Consider the following 23,047-nt stretch of genomic DNA (forward strand, 5'->3'; position numbering starts at 1 on the left):
CAAAATGAGCTCATCTGCCTTATCTGCTGTGGCAGTCAGTTGACGCAGGAGAGATCAAATTAAGACTTGTGATTAGACACAAATGAGGGGGAATTAGACAGGCTAAACCAGGGCTGGGCAATGTTTTTATCCCGCCCGAGCCGAATTCTGCGGCCATCACCGATCAGGTGAGTTTTAATTTCCCAATAACCGCCCGAAACTCTTCAGGAAGGGAGGGCGAAGGAGAGGAATCCGGCTGCCTGTCAGCGGGCTAGAGTAACAGCGTATGCAGGCCGAAGTTTGCCCAGCACTGGGCTAAACTCTCTAAGGCCTCTTTCACACCAATATGTTGCGTTTTAGGGGAGGTTAAGGTCGCATAACGTACCCCTAATGCAACGCCTGGTGTTGTTGGAGGTGGACGCCAGAGTGAGCCACCTTGTGCGGCTGTTGGTGCGCTTTTTTGTCTGATACTCTGCGGGGACCACATGATCGGAACACTCCACCATCACGTGGTCCCGCCAGCCAATCAGCGGCCGCTCCAGGAAGTAAACACTGCAGTAGTGATGGGAAGTCCGCCTCGATTCAATGAATCGAGCCGAACTTCCCATCACTACACTGCAGTGCAGTGAATATTAATTAGCTATGTGGCTAACAATAGACTCTCCCCTCCTTCTCCTCTCCTGCTCTCTAAGGGTCAGTGCACACCAAAAACCTCTAGCAGATCCGCGAAAAACGCTAGAGGTTTTTGAAGCAGATTTCAGATTAATTTTTGTGTCAATAAAAGCAAACTTTTATACTGCAATATCCTGTTATGGTGTCATGAATAAATCATATGTCCTCCATAAAGCTACACAAGTTTTGAAAGTGGGTGTAGTGGACTACCCTTTGAAGGACTGGGGCCTCTATTCATAAAGCGTTCCCACATGCAGAAATGCTCAAAGCAGCTGACTTTACCGACCATTTAGCTAAGTGTCAATGCATAAAAGCTGTTTCCGCATGAAAAGCTGACATTCCTGAGCAGTGCGGGAAATTACCGCCTTGTGCGGTAAATTACCGCCTTGTGCGGTGATTATCTCAACACGTCACTACATGTCAATTCATAAAGATTAGAGCAAGCGGTATAAGGATAGAGAATACCGTCTGTTTAGAAAAGGCGATAAGCCAGCGGATAACAGCTGAGTTAATGGAGACAGACCTCCCAGGCAGCAGCAGTGAGAGCTGACAATTATTTCAAGTGTGTACTTAGCTTAAAGTGTACCTGTACAAAAAAAAAAAAAAAAAAAAAGTACCCCTAGAGCATACTTACCTCTAGTGGGGGAATCCTCTGGATCCTAAAGTGGTTTCCCTAGTCCTTCTCCGCAGCTCCGCTCCAGTGCTGGGACCTGCGAAAATGAGCATGACAGCTCACACAGGCGCTCTAGCACTGTCAATCTTGGCTTTTTCCAGAAAAAGCTCGGCTGGATCAAGTCCGCCCTACTGTGCAGTCGTGACACATTGACCAGGCTCAGATATTTCCACCCGAGCTCTAGCAGGATGGTGCTAATGTCTGTGCACACTGAGCCCACTCTTCGGGGGTCCCCGTGCTAGAATGGGGCTGCGAACGAGAAAGAGGTATGCCTCTTCAGGTGAGTATCCAATCTCTTCCTTTACACAAGTTTAATTAAAAATGGGGCTTAAAGGACAACTAAAGTGACCAGATTATGAAGGCTGCCATATTTCCTTTTAAACAATAACAGTTGCCTAGCAGTCCTGCTGATCTTCTAGGCTGCAGTAGTGTCTGCATCATACACCAGAAACAAGCAAGCAGCTAATCTTGTCAGATCTAACAATAATGTCAGAAACATTTGATCTGCATGCTTGTTCAGGGTCTATAGCTAAACGTATTAGAGGCAGAGGATCAGCAGGATAGCCAGGCAATTGGTATTATCAATGTGGCAGCTTCCGTAACCCTCTAACTTCAGTTCAGTTGTCCTTTAACTTGCAGTGCAAAGGCTGCTCTTTAATGCACCACCTATGCGACGTTCAGTGTGGCAGGAGCGTTGTAATGTAACTGGTTGCGGTATGGTAACATATTGCATGCAGAAGAAGTTAACAGTAGAAGTGAAGTATACATTTCACTGACCAAATGCGTTACTGTACCCAATGTAACACGGCTGTAACATACGGTACGACTTTCCTGTTCCATCTGCGTTTGTATGCGTTGCGTGGCAGCCGCACGTTTTTTGGAAAAAATGCATGCAGCATGCGTTCCCGGACCGCACAGGTCCGGAACGCATGCAGTGTGAACATCAGACAGTGCAGTCTATGCACTGTCTGATGTCGTGCGTGTCGGCATCCTGCACACGTTCCCGAAACGTGGACAGAAACGCGTGCAGTGTGAACGGGGCCTGAGCGCACAGTTCAGCTGCCTGTGGAAAAGGACACTGCATCAGATTTGCCCCATGCAAAGTTCTGGCTCAACCTAAACAAGTTTTACATCCTGTGGAACAAAAAAATACCTCAAAAGTCAGGATCTGCGAGCATCTACCAACCTTGCTGATAGCCCAGAGGAACTCAACATGACATGTTCAAGAATAGCAGGTATCATTTAAATGTTATATACACTGGCCCTGGTCCAGTAAAGAGACAGTTTACTTTGTCTAAGTTCACATCAAATAGCCAGATTGTACAGAGTTTGAAAAACAAGTTCAACATTTCTCTCCTCATTGCAGCCAGGCAATTATCTTTTGCAAGATAAGCGGCAAAAACAAACTACAGAATCATCGTGGATCATCCAACCTCCCCTGCCTTTACTGGACCTCCTTACAGCTCCAGGATGAGAACCAAGGCTAGCAGGATAGCGAACAACCGTTCCCACCTTGGCAATCCTTATTTCAACCTTCTCCCCATCAGGCCAGCGCTAAAACGATCCATCCCCACCAGAACTTCTACACACAGAAGCACACACTCTCTTCCTCTTCCCCCCCCCCCCCCCCCCCCCCAGCTGTCCAACTACTCCTAAAACCAAGACCACCTAGCAACCAACTCCCCTAATCTCCCCAAAGCCATACAATTGGATTTGTGTGAATACTCCTCGCTGATTTGCATCTATGCATTGCATCTATCAAGCATGTGATCTGGCAAACTGTACTAATGTTGAAATTGTATTAATGCCTGCCTGACTAAAAACAATTCTAGACGCGATCCAGACTTGGCAAATACACCATATTCTGATTTCTTGTCATAAAAAACAAACAAACAAAACCCACAGCTTGTACCATCCAGCAGTTGGGGTGTATGCATAAAAAAGGCAATTCTAGATGTTAAATCTATCTACCATTGATATCCAATGACAATAATAAAATGCTTTGGTCTCAAAATGCAAACTACTTGTAAAATCACTTAACATCATGCATTATATTTATGGGATCAAGAGCTATGTAAAATCAGTAAGCCGAGGAGAATGCAATAACTCCAGTTATAGCATTTTAGCAAACAAGGCCCTATTGCACAGAACTCAAAGAATATTTTGTGATACTAACTTTAAGGTATAATTATTATTAAATATGTCTTTACAGAAATCTGATACATTGTTTAAGTCATCTGAGCAATATTTTCACCAATGTATTAAGCAAACCTAATAGCATATGTCTGCACCTATTGTTCGGTATACAAAAAGATCAAGCCCTTTGTCTGAGCTTAGTGCTGTCTACCATATGTATTGTTCAGTGCTAACACCAACAGACAATGCAGCTAGCTGTGTATAGTATTGGAACATGTGCCATGACAGTACTGTGCAGCTAGCTGTGTACAGAGTGCACTGCTACGTGTGGCACCACCAGACAGCTGTGGTTCGCTGTGTACAGTATGAAGTGGCACTAGAGAAGAATACCACTAACTGTGCACAGTAAGTACTGGTACATACATGGCACTATAGAATGGTGAAGCTGAGTTCAATATGTACTAGTAAATGTGTGTCACCACATGGTAATGTGCCTAGCTGTATACAGAATGTATTGGTACAGTATATATTGGTACATGTGTGGCACAATAGAGCAGTGAAGCTGTGTGCAGTATATATAGGTACAGGTGTGGCACAGTAGAGCAGGGAAGCTGTGTGCAGCATATATAGGTACATGTGTGGCACAATAGAGCAGGGAAGCAGTGTGCAATACATATTGGTACATGTGTGGCACAACAGAGCAGTGAAGCTGTGTACAGTATGTATTGGTAAACGTGTGGCACAATAGCATTGAAGCAGTATTCATTGGTACATGTGTGGCACAATAGAGCAGTGAAGCTGTGTGCAGTATGTATTGGTACATGTGTAGCACCACAGCAGTGAAGCTGTGTACAGTATATACTGGCAAGTGTAGCACAATAGAGCTGTGAAGCTGTATAGACTATGTATTGGTACATGTGTGGCACCACAGAGCAGTCAAGCTGTATAGACTATGTATTGGTACATGTGTAGCACCACAGAGCAGTGAAGCAGTATAGACTATGTATTGGTACATGTGTAGCACCACAGAGCAGTGAAGCTGGATGCAGTATGTATTGGTACATGTGTGGCACCACAGAGCAGTGAAGCTGTATAGACTATGTATTGGTACATGTGTGGCACCACAGAGCAGTGAAGCAGTATAGACTATGTATTGGTACATGTGTGGCACCACAGAGCTGGGAAGCAGTATAGACTATGTATTGGTACATGTGTAGCACCACAGAGCAGTGAAGCAGTATAGACTATGTATTGGTACATGTGTGGCACCACAGAGCAGTGAAGCTGTATAGACTATGTATTGGTACATGTGTAGCACCACAGAGCAGTGAAGCAGTATAGACTATGTATTGGTACATGTGTGGCACCACAGAGCAGTGAAGCTGTATAGACTATGTATTGGTACATGTGTAGCACCACAGAGCTGTAAAGCAGTATATTATTATTTATTGTATTTATAAAGCGCCAACATTTTACGCAGCGCTGCACAATAGATAAATGGGTTAACATACAGGTAGAACATACGGAAACTCACAACAAAACAAGATCATGCAAATGATTTGATAACAATACAGTATCATAGGTCAAATTAGAGACTGTTCGAGTCTACAAGAGGGGTGGTTGCGAGTAAGATTGCATAATCAAGCTGGATACGTTAGGGAGGAGGGCCCTGCCGGAGGCTTACAATCTAAAGGGTGGGGTGGAGACAACAGGTGCGTCTTTTGAGAGGGGGGTCTAACAGACTATGTATTGGTACATGTGTGGCACCACAGAGCTGTGAAGCAGTATAGACTATGTATTGGTACATGTGTAGCACCACAGAGCTGTGAAGCAGTATAGACTATGTATTGGTACATGTGTGGCACCACAGAGCTGGGAAGCAGTATAGACTATGTATTGGTACATGTGTGGCACCACAGAGCAGTGAAGCTGTATAGACTATGTATTGGTACATGTGTGGCACCACAGAGCAGTGAAGCAGTATAGACTATGCATTGGTACATGTGTGGCACCACAGAGCTGTGAAGCAGTATAGACTTGGTACATGTGTGGCACCACAGAGCAGTGAAGCTGTATAGACTATGTATTGGGACACGTGTGGCTTTACAGCTCGTAAAGCAGTATAGATTATTTACTGGTAATGTGTGGCACAATAGAGCAGTGAAGCTGTATACAGTATGCATTGGTAAATGTGTGGCACCACAGAGCAGTGAAGCTGGATGCAGTATGTATTGGGACATGTGTGGCACCACAGAGCAGTGAAGCTGTATACAGTATGTATTGGTAAGTGTGGCACAATGGGGCTGTGAAGCTGTATACAGTATGTATTGGTAAATGTGTGGCACAATAGAGCAGTAAAGATGTAGAGTATGAATCAGTACATGTGTGGCACCACAAAGCAGTGAAGCTGTGTACAGTATGTATAGGTACATGTGTGGTACAATAGAGCAGGGAAGCTGTATGCAGTATATTGGTAATGTGTGTCACATTCCTGTGCTGAAAAGGACTGCTCCGCAATAAAGCTGTGAAGCTGTATAGACTATGTATTGGTACATATGTGGCACCACAGAGCAGTGAAGCTGGATGCAGTTTGTATTGGTACATGTGTGGTACAATAAAGCTGTGAAGCAGTATAGACTATGCATCGGTACATGAGTGGCACCACAGAGCAGTGAAGCGGAGTACAGCTTGTGTGTCAGCAACAGAGCAGTGAAGCGGTGTACAGCTTGTGTGTCAGCAGGTATGCAGACACCAGGGCACCCACTGGCGGTAGCTATAATGGAGGTGGTCAGCAGCATAGCGGGCCATGTGTCTGGCCAGTTACCTGTACGCCAGAGTCATGCACTCCAGCAGCTTGGTGAGGGAAGCGTCTATTGACAGGTGACATGTGCTGGTCTTGCCGCTGTACGTCTGACAGGCCTGCTCGTTGACCGTATCGAAGTCGTAGCCTTTCTTGGGCGGGTGCTCGCTGTGCGGGGAGGACACCATAAAGTGGCCGCTGTGGATGATCTGCGGTTCGGCGCTGTCAGACTTCTTGAGCAGCAAGTTTGGCTCGTCTGTATCCGAGTCGTCATCCTGTTCCTGCTTCACCAAGACAGCGGTTCGCGTCAAGTGCATCGGCAGCGCCTTAGCCATCATCATCCTTCCTCCCGGCACCGGCGGGGCATCCCCGTACACGGAGCCGATTTCTCTCTGCGTTATTGTCGCTGACTCGGAGGGGGCCTCACCGACGTCACGTACGCCTGGGCAAATCAACAGCGACCATTCTCCAAAGTGACGGAAACTGGGCAGGAAGGCGCTGCTGATAGGCTTCCCAGCCGACCGGCCCTAGACGACGCCCACTCGGTGACGTTGCTGCCAGAGTTCCTGGGTGTGTTGTGGACGGTTATTAGGCGGAATGCTTCCACTTTCTTTTGTTCTTGCATAGCCGTCTATAATGTAAACAACAGCCAAATTCGTCTACTTCCTCTTTCTATAGAAAAGGACAACAATTATTCAATACATTAGACAGTCTTTCTCAACCGGGTTCCTTGAGTAGTCTGCAGAGGTTCCTTGGCATTTCCCCCATCGTGGGGGAAGTGTAATAGAGCAGATTATAAAAGGGGGTAATGTAAAAAAATAAGCACTAAATTGGGGGTCAGAATAATAATGAGTACATTAATAAAAAGCACTAGGATAAGGAGACAGTATAATGAGTGGCAGTGTAATAGGAAGTAGTGAAATAAACAGCCTCACATACTTCTAAAGACCATGCCTCCTGCAAAATTAATGCAAGGGTTCCTCCAGATCCAAAAATTGTTTGCAGGGCTTCCTTGAAATCCAAAAGTTATTTGCAGGGCTCCTCCAGGGTAAAAGGGTTGAGAAAGGCTGATCTAAGATTTACATATGGAGGCATGTGTAGTGGGCTCTCTTCATGCCCACTGGGCTCTCTTCATGCCCACTGCTCCCCATTCTCCTGTGTCCTCCCTTTGAGTCCTATGGGAGAAAAGTGCTATAGAAATGTTATTGTATTGTATTACCATGTACAGATCCTCCAAACTTACTTCCTAGTCAGGGTGGTCACAGACGACTGCGCAGGCGGTGCCTGGCGATGTGTGTCCTCGATCCTGTGACCGGGAGCACTCTGCACATGCACACTATGTAGCTGTGACATAGTGCACACGCGCAGAGCATTCCCAGGCGCGCGATCAAGGATGTATGTCCCCAGGCAGTGCCTGCACAGTCAGCCTTGACCACACCAATCAGGAGGTAAGTTGGGCCGATCGGTACATGGTAACGGGGATGGAGGAGAACGGCAGGAGCAGTGGGCTCATGCCCACTAAACATGCCTGCTCCCTGTTTTTAAATTCGTTTTGTACTAAGGTATCCTTTGACCTCCCTGGTGGTAACCCCGACCTGAGCTCTGGGTAGGAAAAAAGAGCTGCGAGCGGTAAGCCCATGCTCAGGTCGGGGTAAGGGAATTACCTCATTTGCATGTTGTTTAGGAGTCCCGCGCATGATCGGTGCTGCGCAGTGGGACTCCAGCCTCTGTCCCCGGCTGTCTGCAGCCTCTTCTGGCTGTCGGGATCCCCACATCCTCGCTCTTGTTCGGGGGACCCGGCGGCCAATCAGTGCAGCGGAGTAGTGTGGCAGGGGCGGGGCTAAATTTAAAGCAGACATGCACAGGAAAATATATATATATCCAGGTAGGGGTAAGCCTCTGGCTAGTCCAAAGGATTCCGGTGTCTTCCTGGACCCCACCGCACACATGGCCCTCTGAATGTGTCTGACAAAGAGCTTGTTGGATATGTCCACATGGCCCCACTTCCCCAGGTGTACGAGCGCTCGTCCAGGAGCAGGTCCATGCTACTCCGCAAATGTGGCTGTACTTGTGCAGGTGCAGTACGGCCGCAGTTGTCCATGAGTGCGGCTGTGAACTAAAAGGATCCCGGCCAACTGTTGTTGGGTTGAGGAGGATATGGGAAGCCTTTGGAGAGAGAAACTGTAACAACAAGGGATTGGATTTAACTTAATTCCAATCAGTAGCTGATATCACCTTTCACCATGAGAAATCTTTACCTTTTCTCAAATAGGTGTGTGTGTGTGTGAGAAATCTTTACCTTTTCTCAAATAGGTGTGTGTGTGTGAGAAATCTTTACCTTTTCTCAAATAGGTGTGTGTGTGTGTGAGAAATCTTTACCTTTTCTCAAATAGGTGTGTGTGTGTGTGTGTGAGAAATCTTTACCTTTTCTCAAATAGGTGTGTGTGTGTGTGTGTGAGAAATCTTTACCTTTTCTCAAATAGGTGTGTGTGTGTGTGTGTGAGAAATCTTTACCTTTTCTCAAATAGGTGTGTGTGTGAGAAATCTTTACCTTTTCTCAAGTGTGTGTGTGTGTGTGTGTGTGTGTGTGAGAAATCTTTACCTTTTCTCAAGTGTGTGTGTGTGTGTGTGTGTGTGTGTGTGTGTGTGTGTGTGTGTGTGTGTGTGTGTGTGTGTGTGTGTGTGTGTGTGTGTGTGTGTGTGTGTGTGTGTGTGTGTGTGTGTGTGTGTGTGTGTGTGTGTGTGTGTGTGTGTGTGTGTGTGTGTGTGTGTGTGTGTGTGTGTGTGTGTGTGTGTGTGTGTGTGTGTGTGTGTGTGTGTGTGTGTGTGTGTGTGTGTGTGTGTTCTTTACCTTTTCTCAAGTTTGTGTGCGTGCGTGTAATATTTACCTTATCTCAAATAGGGGGGTGTGTGTGTGGTGAAACCCCTCCCACAGTGTGATGTCATGACCATGGTCCTGACTACTGTTGATTTTACTGAGTAGCTATGTACTCCTGGTTATTATTATTATTTATTGTATTTATGAAGCGCCAACATATTACACAGTGCTGGACAATATTTAGGGGTGACATACAGCAATATGACAATACAGGAATACAAGAAAACTAGATCACACAGCACAGAAGGAGTACAAGGTAATGCTTAGTCAGTCACTAGATGGAGCATGGAGATTAGGCAAGTTAGGTTTACTCAAATGCATAGCATGAGTTTACAGTAATGGACGTGCATGATCAGGTAGGACACAAAAGGAGGAGGGCTCTGCATGAAGGCTTACAATCTAGAGAGAGAGGTAGGGACACGAGAGGTAGGGGACCAGAGTTCAGCTGTGGGTTTAGAGCAATTGTGAGGGGTGGTAGGCCAGAGTGAAAAGGTGAATTTTGAGGGCCTTCTTGAAGGTGTTGAAGGAGGGGGCTACTCGGAATCGTGTTCCACTTCACTTCAACCCGGAAGGTGGAAGCGCAGGAGTGACAGGGAATGCGACTTATCAGATCAGGCAGCTGCATGGGTATGTTAACCCCCCTCGTCCCATGGTCACAGCTGTCTCATTTAAATTTTGATTCAGAGTAGCTATGAGTACGTTGCTATTCAGTAAAATCAACACTAGTCCTGACAGTTTGCTGTTAGTGAACCTCGTTGCATTGTGGGAAATAACGTATTTTTCCAACTGCCAAGCAAGCAGTATCTCCCTCTGTGCATAGAACTCTCAGTAATGAACATTCCATACAAATCACCTGGCAGGATTAAAGATGTCACCACCAGTAATACATTTCAGAATGTAAATCAGGGAGAGGAAATCCTCTATAATAATCCCTAAGTGTCTCTGCGTCCCATGTCTGTGTCCCTTTTGCGCTCTGCGCATGTGCAGGGACGCAGAGACACTGAGGGGGAGTGACGCACGGTAAGGTATGACGGGCCAAGGAACGGACGGGCTAAGGTCACTAGTATTTTATAATGGGCAAAAAAGTCACACTTTCGGGACTTCGCTGAAGGTGTTTGCAGCACTCACATCCCAAAGTGCTTGAGAAGATTGGCGCATCCGTACTGCGCATGTGCAAGCCTGGACTTGTGCATGCGCAGTATAGATCCGCTTATCTTCGGAAGTACTCGGGCAGGTACTTCTGAAGCCTTCTAAGGAGTCTCCATGGTGTATTCGGAAATTCCAGCCAGAAACTTCGAAGGTGAGTCTGGCAGTGAAATGTGGGGGCAAAGAGAGGACCGCAGTGGCTCTATGGGAGCCAGAGCCTTCACTCTTTTTAGGTGAGTAATTATTTTCACCTTCTAAATCCCACTAGCACAGGCTGGGACACACTTTTAGTTTGTTTTTCCTCGCTTCAGGTTTCCTTTAAAGATCCACTTTTTTTTGGGGGGGAGGGGCGGGGGGTCCACTACATCGGGTTTGATTTAACTTTGTAAAGTGAACTGAACACTGAATTACTAATATATATAAAAGCAAACCATTCCCTTAGGGCTGATTCACACTACAAGAGCTGTTTAACCTCCCTGGCGTTTTGATACCCGCGGCCGTGAGAGGGTTTTTTCAACCTAATTTTTTTTATCATGTAGCTAGCCTGGCGCTAGCTACACGATTCCCCCCTCCCTGCGCCATACGCCCGTCCCCTCCGATCGCCGCCGGCGATCACGCCCATCAGGAAATCCCGTTCAGAACGGGATTTCCTGCAGGGCTTCCCCGTCACGAACGGAATGACATCATCCACGTCGTGACGTCACAGGGAGTTCCGATCCACCCCATAGCGCAGCCTGGTGGCGATTGGCCAGGCTGCGCACAGGGTCTGCCGTGGGGGGCCCTCTTTCGCATCGGGTAGCAGCGAATCGGCGGCGATCGGAGAAACACGCAGCTAGCAAAGTGCTAGCTGCGTGTTTCAAAAAAAAAAAATTATTCAAATCGGCCCACCAGGGCCTGAGCGGCGCCCTCCGACGTTGCTGGACGAGTTGAGCTCGTCCGTAACGCGAAGGAGGTTAAGCACTAAAGATTTTAAAAGCTCTTGCTAATGCAATGCTATGGGGGATTTTTACAAAATCACATCACTCCATTGTGAACGCTCACATAGGATTACATTAGCAAGAGCTTTTAAAATCACAAAGCTTTCAGAAAAGCTCTTGTAGTGTGAATGAGTCCTTAGGCCAGAAACCCAGTAGGAGCGATTTTCTGAGCGATTTGAAAGCTCTTGCTAATGTAATGCTATGGGTGTGATGCCACTTGAGTGATTTGATTTTATAAAAATCCCCCATAGCACTGCATTAGCAAAAGCTTTTTCAAAATGCTAGCGATTAGAAATCGCTGCTAGTGGGTTTCTGGCCTTATGCTACGTACACACATGCGACAACGATCGTTCGTTATGAACGACGAACAAACTTTTAATTGAAGAAAGAACGACCTAAGTAAAGTTAGTTGTAAAAGGTGTGTAACGATCTGATCGTTAAAACGAACGTTACATCACATAAAGCAACGATTGTGCTTGCGCATAAAAATGAAAAGTTCCATGGAGAAATAGTGAAATGCACATGTCAGGTCTAGTACGAACGATCGTTTCCAACGATGTACTACTCTTGCAAACGATCGTTGTTGGGAAAAATCCGCCAAGCTAGATCATTCGTTTTGAACGATCTAGCTCATCTGTCGTTAGACTTCATGGTCGTTGGCTGCTTTCTTTCAAACGATCGTCGTTTGAAATGATCGGGGAACGAAATAGTCGCATGTGTGTACGCACCTTAAGGGAGGTTCATAAATAGAGTGGGCTGTTGGGGAGATGATAGGCTTTCATAACCTTTCAGGAGCGCCTTCCTAGCTCTTCCCCCCCCCCTCCCCCCAAACTTTATGGCCCATACTCACGAGGGACTTTTGTCGCCTCAACACGCGGCGCGCGCGTGTTGCGGCGACAGGTCGCCCGTGAGTATGGGCCGTCGCACGCGCGCGCACCCCGAACTGTCGCCCGCCGCTCTTGTCGCCATGCGATTGAAAGTTTCAATCGCATGGCAACAGTCGCCGCCGCACCTCCGCCGCAACTGTCGCTAGTCCGCGTGAGTACGCGGACTAGCGACAGCAACCTCCATAGAGGTGAATGAAGCTTCCGGCGGGGGGAGGAGGAACGTCGGCGACAGCTTCCGTCTCGCCGCTGGTCCCTCTTCCGCGTGTGTACGCGGAGGGACCTGGAGAGAAGCTGTCGCCGGCCTGTCGCTAGCACGCTCACGTGTGCTGGCGACAGGCCACTTCTGCAGCCCGTGAGTACGGGCCATTACTGTCATTGCCGCAAATTGTGGCTTTTGATACCTAACCTCCTTTTGGTGGACCCTAACCTCCCGGTGGTGCCTAAACCTTAATTGGGTATAGGTAGCCAGGGATGGGTGTAGCCAGTAATAGGTGGCCAGGAATAGGTGCAGCCAGTAATAGGTAGGCAGGGATGGGTGTAGCCAGTAGTAGGTGGCCGCAGTATAGGTAGCCAGGGATCGATGTATCTAGTAATAGGTGGTCGCAGTATAGGCAGCCAGGGATAGGTGTAGCCGAAGTATAGGTATCCAGGATAGGTGTAGCTAGTAACAGGTGGCCGCAGTATAGGTAGGCAGGGATAGGTTAATCTAGTAATAGGTGGCCAGGAATAGGTGCACACAGTAAAGATAGCCAGGTGTAGGAGGAGGGAGGACACACTGGCAGAGGTAAACAAATACTTGCTGGGGTTCCTTCATGCGCGTACATACTGCTTTCTTCTTCCTGTCCTTGTGTTCCATCTCCCTGTAACAGCACCCAGGGGGCCACTATAATCTACCTATCACTACCTGCTTGCCAGTACAATCTGCTGGTTACTACAATCTGCCTATCTCTACCTGCTGACCACTACAACCTAACCATCAGAGAGAATGGGGACTGAATGTGTGTTAGGGGCGGAGCAGAGAGGAATTGACCACTCTTGTTCACAGTTGCGGGGCTAGGTAAAGCCTAAGGGGGCCATGAAATTTCACAGAATGGCCCCATGGTTTTATAGTTATGCCCCGCCTGTCAACCCCCCCCCCCCCCCCCCCCACGGTCCTGACTATTTACGAACCTTTCTAAGAAGCAGGGTTTTTTAATGTATTTTAGCGATTTAGTGCCGAGTTGCATTTAAGTGGCTTGTTCTGTATTCGCTAGCGATTTGTGATAGCATTTTGCAAGCAATTTTGGGAGCGATTTTCCTGCTCCTATACAATTCATTAGAATGAAAACGCTCCCAAAATGCTGCATGTCCTGCGATTGCGATTTGCTTAAATCACAATCGCTGTAGTGTAATCTGTCCCATCCATTTACATTGGCAAAGTGTTTAGGGAAATTGCTAGCAATTGAAAGCGCTCCCTAAACTTAAAAAAAAAAAAAAAAAAAAGCTCTAGAGAGTTCCGGGCCCAAGGGCTGCTTCACACTGCAAGGTCTTTTTAACCACTTGTATTGAAATGCTCCTGCCAATGCAATGCTATGGGGGATTTTTATAAAAGTGAGAACACACACATAGCATTACATTAGCAAAAACTTTTAAAATCAAACTTTTTTAGAAAAAGCTCTTGCAGTGTGAGCAAAACAGTGTATAACTAAGAACTATCCCTTTTTTGGAGGAATGGACATTCTTTACAAAGCTCTCTTTGGGAAAGCATTAAAGGACAACTGTAGGGAGGCTGCCATGTTTTTTTTTTCCTTTTGTGCAATACCAGTTGCCTGGCTGTCCTGCTGATCGTCTGTCTCTAATACTTTTAGCCAAAAACCCTGAACAAGCATGCAACAATTCAGGTGTTTCCGACATTAATGTCGGAACTGACAAGATTAGATGCATGCTTGTTTCTGGTGTTATTCAGACACTATCGCAGTCACATAGATCAGCAGGGCTGCCAGGCAACTGGTATTGCACAAAGACAAAAAAATAACCATGGCAGCCTCCCTACAGTTCTCCTTTAAAGGCAGTCACCTACTTACAAACTGGTCGAGTTACCTTTCAGGCCTTTTTCACAGTGCGCCGTTAAAATCGCATGTTAGAAAATGTTTCAACGCAGACTAACGCACAGCAATACTAGGCCTGTGCGTCATTCACAGTGCGCACGTTGGGTTTGTGTGTAACATGTAGCGTTATTAGTTATCCCAGGATGAAAAAAAAAACAAGTTAATCAATAGTTTTCCTTTAAGGCTGGATTCATGATAAAAAAAAAATTGGGCGAAAAAAAACTCGGCCGCGGGAATCAGAACGCCCAGCAGTTTAACCTTTTAGCAGTCCCATCCAAGTTATCTCCTATATGAGAACTCAAGGCAAGGCTGCTGCAGCCAAATATACTCAGACTACCTCTGGAACCTTTTTGTAAGTAGGGGACTACCTGTGTTTTGAAACCTCTAATTCAGTGGTTCTCAAACTAAGGCCTGTGGGCCGAATGTGGCCCCCTGAGGCTTTTTTACCAGCCCTCCACACACAAGAAGCGGCAGCAGTGCTGGCACCACCTTTCCACATGGAAGCCAGCAAGAAGTAATTCGCAGGCTTCCAATTCCGCATTAGGTGACACTGCTGTCCAATTGTATGGCAGGTTGTCACCTGGGTATGCTTCACTGTCTGGTGCGCAAAAACATTGTGGTGGTGGTGGGGTGGTTAGAGGTGATATAAAAGCAGTGTGTGTAGGGGTGGATAATTTGCAGTCCTTGCAATTACTGGGCAAAGGAGGTTGTTTTGGGGGTACTTTGGAAAATCTAGTATGTATTTTGAACATGTATTGCTTTGCGTGTGGGGGATTGTGTTGCAGGTGCTGTTTACACTACCTACCGTATTTTTCGCCGTACAAGACGATCCGGCCTATAAGGTGCACCCAGATTTAGAGGGCAAAAATCAGGGGGAAAAAAAAAAGCTAAACCTAGGTGTGAATGATGCAGGGGCCTCTTAAGATTACACAACATACTATTACACCACATAATGGGACAGAGTAATGATTGGTTATTCTCATGTTGCCTGCTTATGTTCCCCTATGTGCTCAGTGTAGTAATTGGCTGTTCCTGTGTTCCCCTGTTCTGCCAGTGTCCTCTGTGGCAGTGTCCCCCTGTTGAGCCAGTGGCCCCCTGTGCCTGCCATGTCCCCCTGTTAAAGCCAGTGTCCCCGTGTCATTTTCCCTACGGTTATGGCAGTGTCTCCCTGTTGTGGCAGTGTCCCCTTGAACGTGTGTCCTCCAGTGCAGGCAGCATGAGTACATTATATACATTACTTGCTCCTGGCTCCAATCCTGCTTCGCAATCCTCTTCTTCTATCTACCGCCGCTGCAGCCGCCGATCATCGCTGGCCAGTCCTAATTAGCCTCGCAGGGATACGCTATCAGCACACCACATGCACCAGGGTCACGTATATGCATGCGTGACCCCGGTGCACGTGGTGTGCTGATAGCGTATCCCTGCGCAGCTAATTAGGACCGGCAGCGATGTTTTGCGGTTGCAGCAGCGGTAGATAGAAGAAGAGGATCACGAAGCAGGATTGGAGCCAGGAGCGTGGTGGCAGGAGCAGGTAATGTATATACTGCTTAACTGCGCACCTCTGCATCCCAAAATCCGTATCTTCGCCACATAAGACGCACCCACTTTTCCCAAATAATTTTGGGGGAAGAAAAATGTGTCTTACACGGCGAAAAATTTGGTAGGTTCAATATGTTGTTTTCTACATCATTTTATGTACACTCCGGCACCCCAGCAGTCTAAAGTATGTTGACCCAGCCCTTGACTAAAAAAGTTTGGAGACCCCTGCAATTGAAAACAGACAAACAAGTTAAAGATAGTATACTGCATTGGATGACAGGAGCCAAACTGTATTTTCCCCTTTTGAATGTCCTTTGAGTGAAAAAATGTTTGGTTTTTTTTTTTTTTTTTTTTTTTAAACCACTTTTTTTTTTTAAATTTACAAATAAAAAAATAAATTGCCTGCCAATTACGTATAACAAAAGGATACACAAACAAACGCTAAATCATTGGTGAGGCATAAAGCTATTTGTCTGAAAAATATAATGAAATATCTTGGTCTCTTGCTATTGTGGAGTTTGGGCCTGGGATAGATATTCTGGTGGTTACAGATTGGAATATAGTATAGTGGGTGTGTGTTCTGGGTAATGTAGATCAAGTTTGGTATTGTGAGGGATGCTAGCATCTAGGAGAGTAGCCTAGATTATCTCTAGAATTTTCAATATAAATCTGTTCAATGCTTTGGTGTAACTTTCAAGTTGTGTTCCACTGTTTTGGAATGCTTCTTTACTGTATCAAAATCTTTGAAATCAGGAAATGAACTATTTGACTTGGAACTGAATAAATACAATGCATTTATTTTTAAAAACTCACACCAAATCGCTTTTCAAAGCGCTTTGCAATTTCCCTATTTTTTGTATTGAAGCACAAACGCTAAGGAAATGGTGCAGGAGCCACGTCTGCGATTGGAAAGAAAGCTCATCACTCATGTCAGAATACTCACATTGAAAAACATTGCTCAAACGCTTTTAAAATCGTAAGCGCTTATAAAAAATGAAAAGTGCTCATAGTTTGAACAAGTCCTTACAAATGTTTATAACAAGTTACATTTCCTCTGCTCTCTTCAGGCACTGCAGTCAGAGACACAGGACACAGGCAGCTGCTGATAACTTTCTCTCACACACAATGCAGTCAGTTAAGAGTGAAATTAATTTGATACAGTAATTAAGAGATAAGCAAGTGAAATGTATACATTTACCAGCACTTCAGGAACTCTCTGAATCCCAGGATGAAAAAAAAAACAAGTTAATCAATAGTTTTCCTTTAAGGCTGGATTCACAGTGTGCAGTAACATTACACACGCATTAAAGTTGTGTGTGAACTGCAATGGAGACTGGACATACACTTTAACCACTTTGTCCTTTGCTACAGTATATCTACGTCAGCCGTGGCTCTCTCCAAGCCACAGCGACGTAGATATACTGACCTGCTTGCAGCCCTGTTGTGCAGGAACAGGTGCGCTTCAGAGCACACCTCCCGGCACTAACAGCTGCAATACTAATTGGTGAAAAGGAAAATGTTCCCTTGTAGCCAATTAGTGACCCCCCCGCGGATGAACGATCACCGCTGTAGCAAACAGCGTGATCATTCATCTCTCCCCCTCCGTGGTCGGATCTGCTAAAAAAAAAATGATAAAAAAGCAGTCTGACTCACCTTTTCCTGATCCAGCGATCAGCCTGCAGCCCGAGCCTCCGATCCCCGCTCTGCACGCAGCCCTGTGATGCTGAATAGCCGGGTCCCGGCTTGATGACATCATCAAGCCGGGACCCGGTAACCGGCATCACAGGGCTGGGTGCAGAGCGGCGATTGGAGGCTTGGGCTGCAGGCTGATCGCTGGAACGAGATAAGGTGAGTTAGGCTGCTTTCTTATTTTTTATAGCGATCTGGCCACCGAGGGGGCTGCCTGGGAGGGGGGGGGGAGCATCTGGCTGGGTCTAATGGGGGTGTGTGGACCCCTGGTGGGGGGCAAAATGTGCAGCTGGGGGGGGGGGGATAAAGTATGAGGGGCCACATTTTTTTTTTCAAATGTATAATTTTATACTGGGGGCAGATCTGGCTATAATGGTGGGGGGGGGGGGGGCCTAATCCTGGGTGCACCTGCAAATCCTGAGGGCGCATCTGGCTATAATGGGGGACCACTATTCCTGGGGACACATATGGACACATGAGGGGCAGCAATCCTGGAGATACAATCTATCTATGCTGGGAGGTGCCAAACACAGAGAACACATTGGGCTATACTGGGGGACTGATATGGGGGACACATCTGGCTATAAGGGGGGTCTGATACTTGGGACATATTTTGCTTTCAATACTGGGTGACATAATACTAGTGACATGTTTTTATCTCCTGTGGTACTTTTTATTTTTAAACTGGAATTGATAAAAACTGAGAAAACAATGCATTTTTTCATTTCCCCCCTCTTTTTCCCATTAAAATGCATAGAAAACGTTTTTGGTCTAGGGATAAAATACCCGCCAATGAATGTCTAGTTTGTCCTGAAAAAAAACGATACCTAGATCAGTTAGGTGTCATGAGTAAGGATAAAGTTATGGCTGATTAAAAAGGGACACCGCTAAAGTGTCCAAACTGCTCTGGTCAATAAGGGGAAAACAAGGTCTGGATGCGAAGTGGTTAATACACAGCCTGCATGCAGCGAGTTAGAATAACATAATCAGTTACAATACAGTACTGTGAACAACCCCATAGAACTGTATGGGCATGGGCAGTAAATTGGCATGCAGAATTATTCTGCAACGCAACTGAGCACTGTGAAGCTTTAATATTCAGTAATATGCTGTGGTTGGGTTTGGTCTTTCTGGTAAGACAATATCAGACTAGGTAGCTCCTTGTGCAGTTGGCCTGATCTGTCCTTAGCTACTGTGTGCAAACACAGCTGCAACAATGTATCCTAATGGTAGATGGAACCTAATGTGCATGCATTCCAAATATTGCATCTAGACACATTCTGTGAATCACTTGGTTATGACATGTGCCTCAGGACATTCCCTTGCTCCCCTGCATATTAGAAGAGAAAGTGAAGCTAAGAATAGACGGACACAGATGGCTAACACAGAACCATGTTTCGGGCAAGGTTAAGGAAAGGATTACAGTATGCAATTTCCTTTCTAAAGTACATTGCTTGGTAAACTATGATGCTTACTCATTAGTGAATGATTGTGTGTTAGCGTTTTCTTCTGCATTATGGATAGTTAAAAGTAAACAATGAAGTTACAAACATTCAGTATAGCAGCCGTATTGTGCAGTATACAAATGCCAATTTTAACAGCATAAACAAATTTGGAATTCCTATTGACCAGCAGAAATATTCTCATTGGTCACAGAATGTAAACAAAATAGGTGTCATGGTTAATTTTCACAGCCAGGTGTCGTTGGATTGGAGAGGTTGTGTGCAGGTCAGATGGAGTAGAATCATCATGTAAATGATGTAGGCATCATCTACATCAGAGCTCCCAAATCCTGTCCTCAAGGCCTAACAGTACATATTTTGCAGGAAACCACACACAATCACATGTGAGGTAATTAGTGTCTCAGCAGAGCTGATTAACTACCTCTGTAGATTTCTATAACACATGTACTGTTGGTGGGCCTTGAGGACAGGGTTGGGGAACACTGATGGGATGTAGGTATCTACATCAGAGCTCCCTAACCCTTTCCTCAAGGCCCACCAACAGTACGTTTTGCAGAAAACCACAAACATTCATAGGTGGGTTAATTAGTGTCTCCGCAGAGCTGATTAACTACCTGTGTGGATTTCCAAAAAAACATGCACTGTTGGTGGGCCTTGAGGACAGGGTTGGGGGAACACTGATCTACATCATATTATATATCCTTACCAATATCAATCTAGATTTACTTAAGACCTCTACTAAAGCAAACCTAAGGTGAGAGGAATATGGAGGCAAACATATTTATTTCCTTTTGAACAATGCAAAAAGTCTGTCCTGCTTATCATTTGCCACTAATACTTTGAATTGCACACCTGAAACAAGCATGCAGCTAATCTAGTCAGGCTGCAATCTGAGCCCTTGATCTGCATGCTTGTTCAGGGTCTACAATATAGCTAAAACACTGCTGATGCTGACTGCCAAGCAACTGATCTGGTTTAATGGCCCTCTCACACCAAGTCAGTTGCGTTGCAATAAGAACACAACATCGCTGAAATGTATTATGCAGTAACACTTCACAGTGCAACCATACAGTGAGGCATATGGTACAATGTATGGTTATACAGGGAACACTTATCTGAACCCACCACATCACACTCAATGTGAAAGCACCAGAGAAATGACAATGTGGCGGCGCAGCACAATGGCCTCTCACCTCAGAATCCAGTTAAACTCATAATTTCAGTGTATACCCAGGCTATAAGTAAGGCCTGGGCAGGGCTAGACTTTATCTTGAGTGGCATCACAATATTTTTCTTTCAAGGGGTACTGGCAATGCACAAGGCACCCAGAGGGCCCAGCCAGCTGCTGACCATAACAGACTAATTTCTCTAAATCATCCCAGGGTGCAGGGGGTGAGGGCTCTGAATGCAGGGATAACTCATCTATGATGTCGCCTCTCTTCCATTGTGCTCCAATGTCACATTACATCTTCTTACACTTCAGCCTCCTAAACCGGAATTTCCACTATGAGGATGGAACCCAGCATGGAGCGCATCAGAAGGAAGACAGCAACTTGGGTGAATTAAAACACACAGGGAACTGTTTGAATGCAGTATGCTGTAAAAGGACAACATTATTTCAATTAAAATTCCAAGTTTTAGGCAACTTCTACATCAAGAAGGTTGCAGGTTTCCAAATACAAAGGTTTTCATTAACTGCCTTTTGCTTGTAAAGCTCATACTTCTTGTATTGTTGGAACTTAAAGGCATACAAGTCAAGTCCTCATGCAGCAGTTTACATATTTGTAAAGACCAATATTTACACTCCTACCTCAAAATGCTGGGAATACACAATGCATCTTCCTATTCGATTGACAGGAATTGGGAGATTATTTCTAATAGGTCCAATCTATGATCGAGAAAGGGTTCGATTTTGCAAAGTTATTGGAAAAATCGATTGAGAGCCATTTGGACATGTACACACAGTACAACTTCCCCTCCGATCCCCTGTCGATAGGATGTAAAAATTGCATTAGCATTGCTTGATAACCCCATTCTAGTTACACACCTGAACAGCAGAGGTGTCAACACATGGAACGTACTGCAGGAAAAAAATTACAAAATCCTTAGTGAAAAGACAGCTACCTCCAAATCAGAATTACCAAAGACTCCCAAACAAAGAAGATGATGATGTTCACAATACTCACCACCCCTACTCAAAACCCATAAAAAAAAAATCATAATTGGATTTCTAGGTCAGTATATTTACCAACATGCTGGAAAGGTTGTGCTACATGGAAGTGCCATTAAGAAACATCACCAAGCTCTACACTAGAGGGGGAAAAAAATCTGCATATAGGGTCCCCATTAATAGTACAATTTTTATGAACAATTCCTTAAATTTCAAGTATTTAGTAAATTGGAAAAAGTGGACAGGAAATTATATTTAACATTAAAAGTGTACTAATTTAAATAAGGTCAGATACAATCATACAAACCCAGCAGCCAGATGAATAAGTTGGCTACCTGAGAGAACTAGAAGATATTTTTTTATATTTACAGATGAAACTCAAAAAACTAGAATATCGTGCAAAAGTTAATTTATGTCAGTTAGGCTCAGAGACCCTTTGCAGGTATTTTGGATTAATTAGCTGATTAGAGTCTGACCCTATATGGGCTTGAGTCATTAAGCTGCACTGTTAAAGAGACTGAAGCAAACAAAAATTGCTATTTTTACCTTCTAGTTCACTTCAGTACTCATTAGATGTAAACCGCTGCAAAACGAGGGCTTTAGACCCCCCCCCCCCAAATCCCAGGGGGGCAATCCGGCCGGCGCTTCCTGAAAGAGGCAGAGCTTTCAGCTGCAGCTCTGCCTCTACTGATGTCAATCGCCGCCTCTCCCCACCCCTCTCACTCTTCCTTCACAGCGAGGGGCGGGGGAGAGGCGGAGATCCGCATGGCGATTGGTCAGGAGAGGCAGAGCTACAGCAGAAAGCTCTGCCTCTCAGGGCAGCACAATCCACGACCAAGATAGTCGTGGATGTTCGCCCCGGGATTTAAAGCCCTAGTTTTGCAGTGGTTTACATCTAATGAGAATACTGAAGCGAACTAGAAGGTAAAAATAGCAATTTTTATTCACTTCAGAGTCTCTTTAAGCAGCACACCATAATGTGAAGAAACGGCCACTAATGCATGCCTTACATAGCAGCGCTCGGTGCTATGTAAGGAGCGTGCCTTCCTTAGGAGCATGCTTAGATAGGAGTATGCCTTCCGATACATAGAATTGCTTGGTTTTAGGCTCCTGCTCAAAGACCTGACTGAAACCGCAAAACAATCAGGAATGTCTGCAAACATTTGGCCATGTAACATTCTGTTCTAGTAATCTCCTTTTTTACCTAATATTATTCAAGTGAATGTACTCACAAAAAAAATATAAGAGCTGTAAGGCCTGAGACCCACTAAAAGTGCTTTTCTAAGCGCTTGTGATTTGTAAAGCTTTTGCTAATGTAATGCTATGAGGGATTAAAAAAAAAAAAAAAAAAAAAAAATCAAAAAAAAAAAAATCACATCAAGTGGGATCACACACGTAGCATTACATTATCAAGAGGTTTTCCAATCACAAGCGCTTACAAAAAGGCTTAGAAAGGCACTGCTAGTGGGTTAAAAGGTCTAAGGTTTCTTTCACACTAGGAGCTATTCCATCCGTTTTGATGGAACGTACCTAGGATGCGGTAAGAAAGGCAGCATAAAAGTCTTCTGATTCATGTTACTGTTCATATTAGACCAGGTATGTCAAACCGGTCCTACGAGGGCCGAGATCCTCACACATTTTTTTTTTTATACAGCTCAAATGAATTGATGGGTCTGAATCAGGAAAGGTGTGGTCCATCAGGTAGAACACATTACTTTCTTGCTCAGTCCATCCTAAACACCAGCATGGATCTGGCCCTCCAGGCCTGGAGTTTGACACGTGTATTAGACAAAGCATTCCAGAGCGTTACGTTGTAACACATCTGGGAACTTTTAATCTTACGACGAAGCCGGTACCCATCAGATGAATTATAACTAGCGCCGATATGTATGCATCGCACCTTCCCGTCATGCCAAGCGACCTAACGCGTGCGCAAAAACGCTTCATGCGA

General features: G+C 45.4%; 1 protein-coding gene across 1 annotated transcript in view; it reads right to left on the reverse strand.

Annotated features, from left to right (window-relative positions):
• MLXIP (MLX interacting protein) overlaps positions 1 to 6,750 on the reverse strand; it is a 152,120-nt gene extending 145,370 nt beyond the window's left edge. The window contains exon 1 of the mRNA XM_068244816.1: positions 6,285 to 6,750. Coding sequence (XP_068100917.1) covers positions 6,285 to 6,601 — 317 coding nt within the window. The 5' untranslated portion in view covers positions 6,602 to 6,750. The remainder of the gene's footprint in view (positions 1 to 6,284) is intronic.
• Positions 6,751 to 23,047: the final 16,297 nt, after the last annotated feature.

The sequence above is a fragment of the Hyperolius riggenbachi genome, chromosome 1 (assembly GCF_040937935.1).
Source record: "Hyperolius riggenbachi isolate aHypRig1 chromosome 1, aHypRig1.pri, whole genome shotgun sequence".
In the NCBI taxonomy this organism is placed as follows: domain Eukaryota; kingdom Metazoa; phylum Chordata; class Amphibia; order Anura; family Hyperoliidae; genus Hyperolius; species Hyperolius riggenbachi.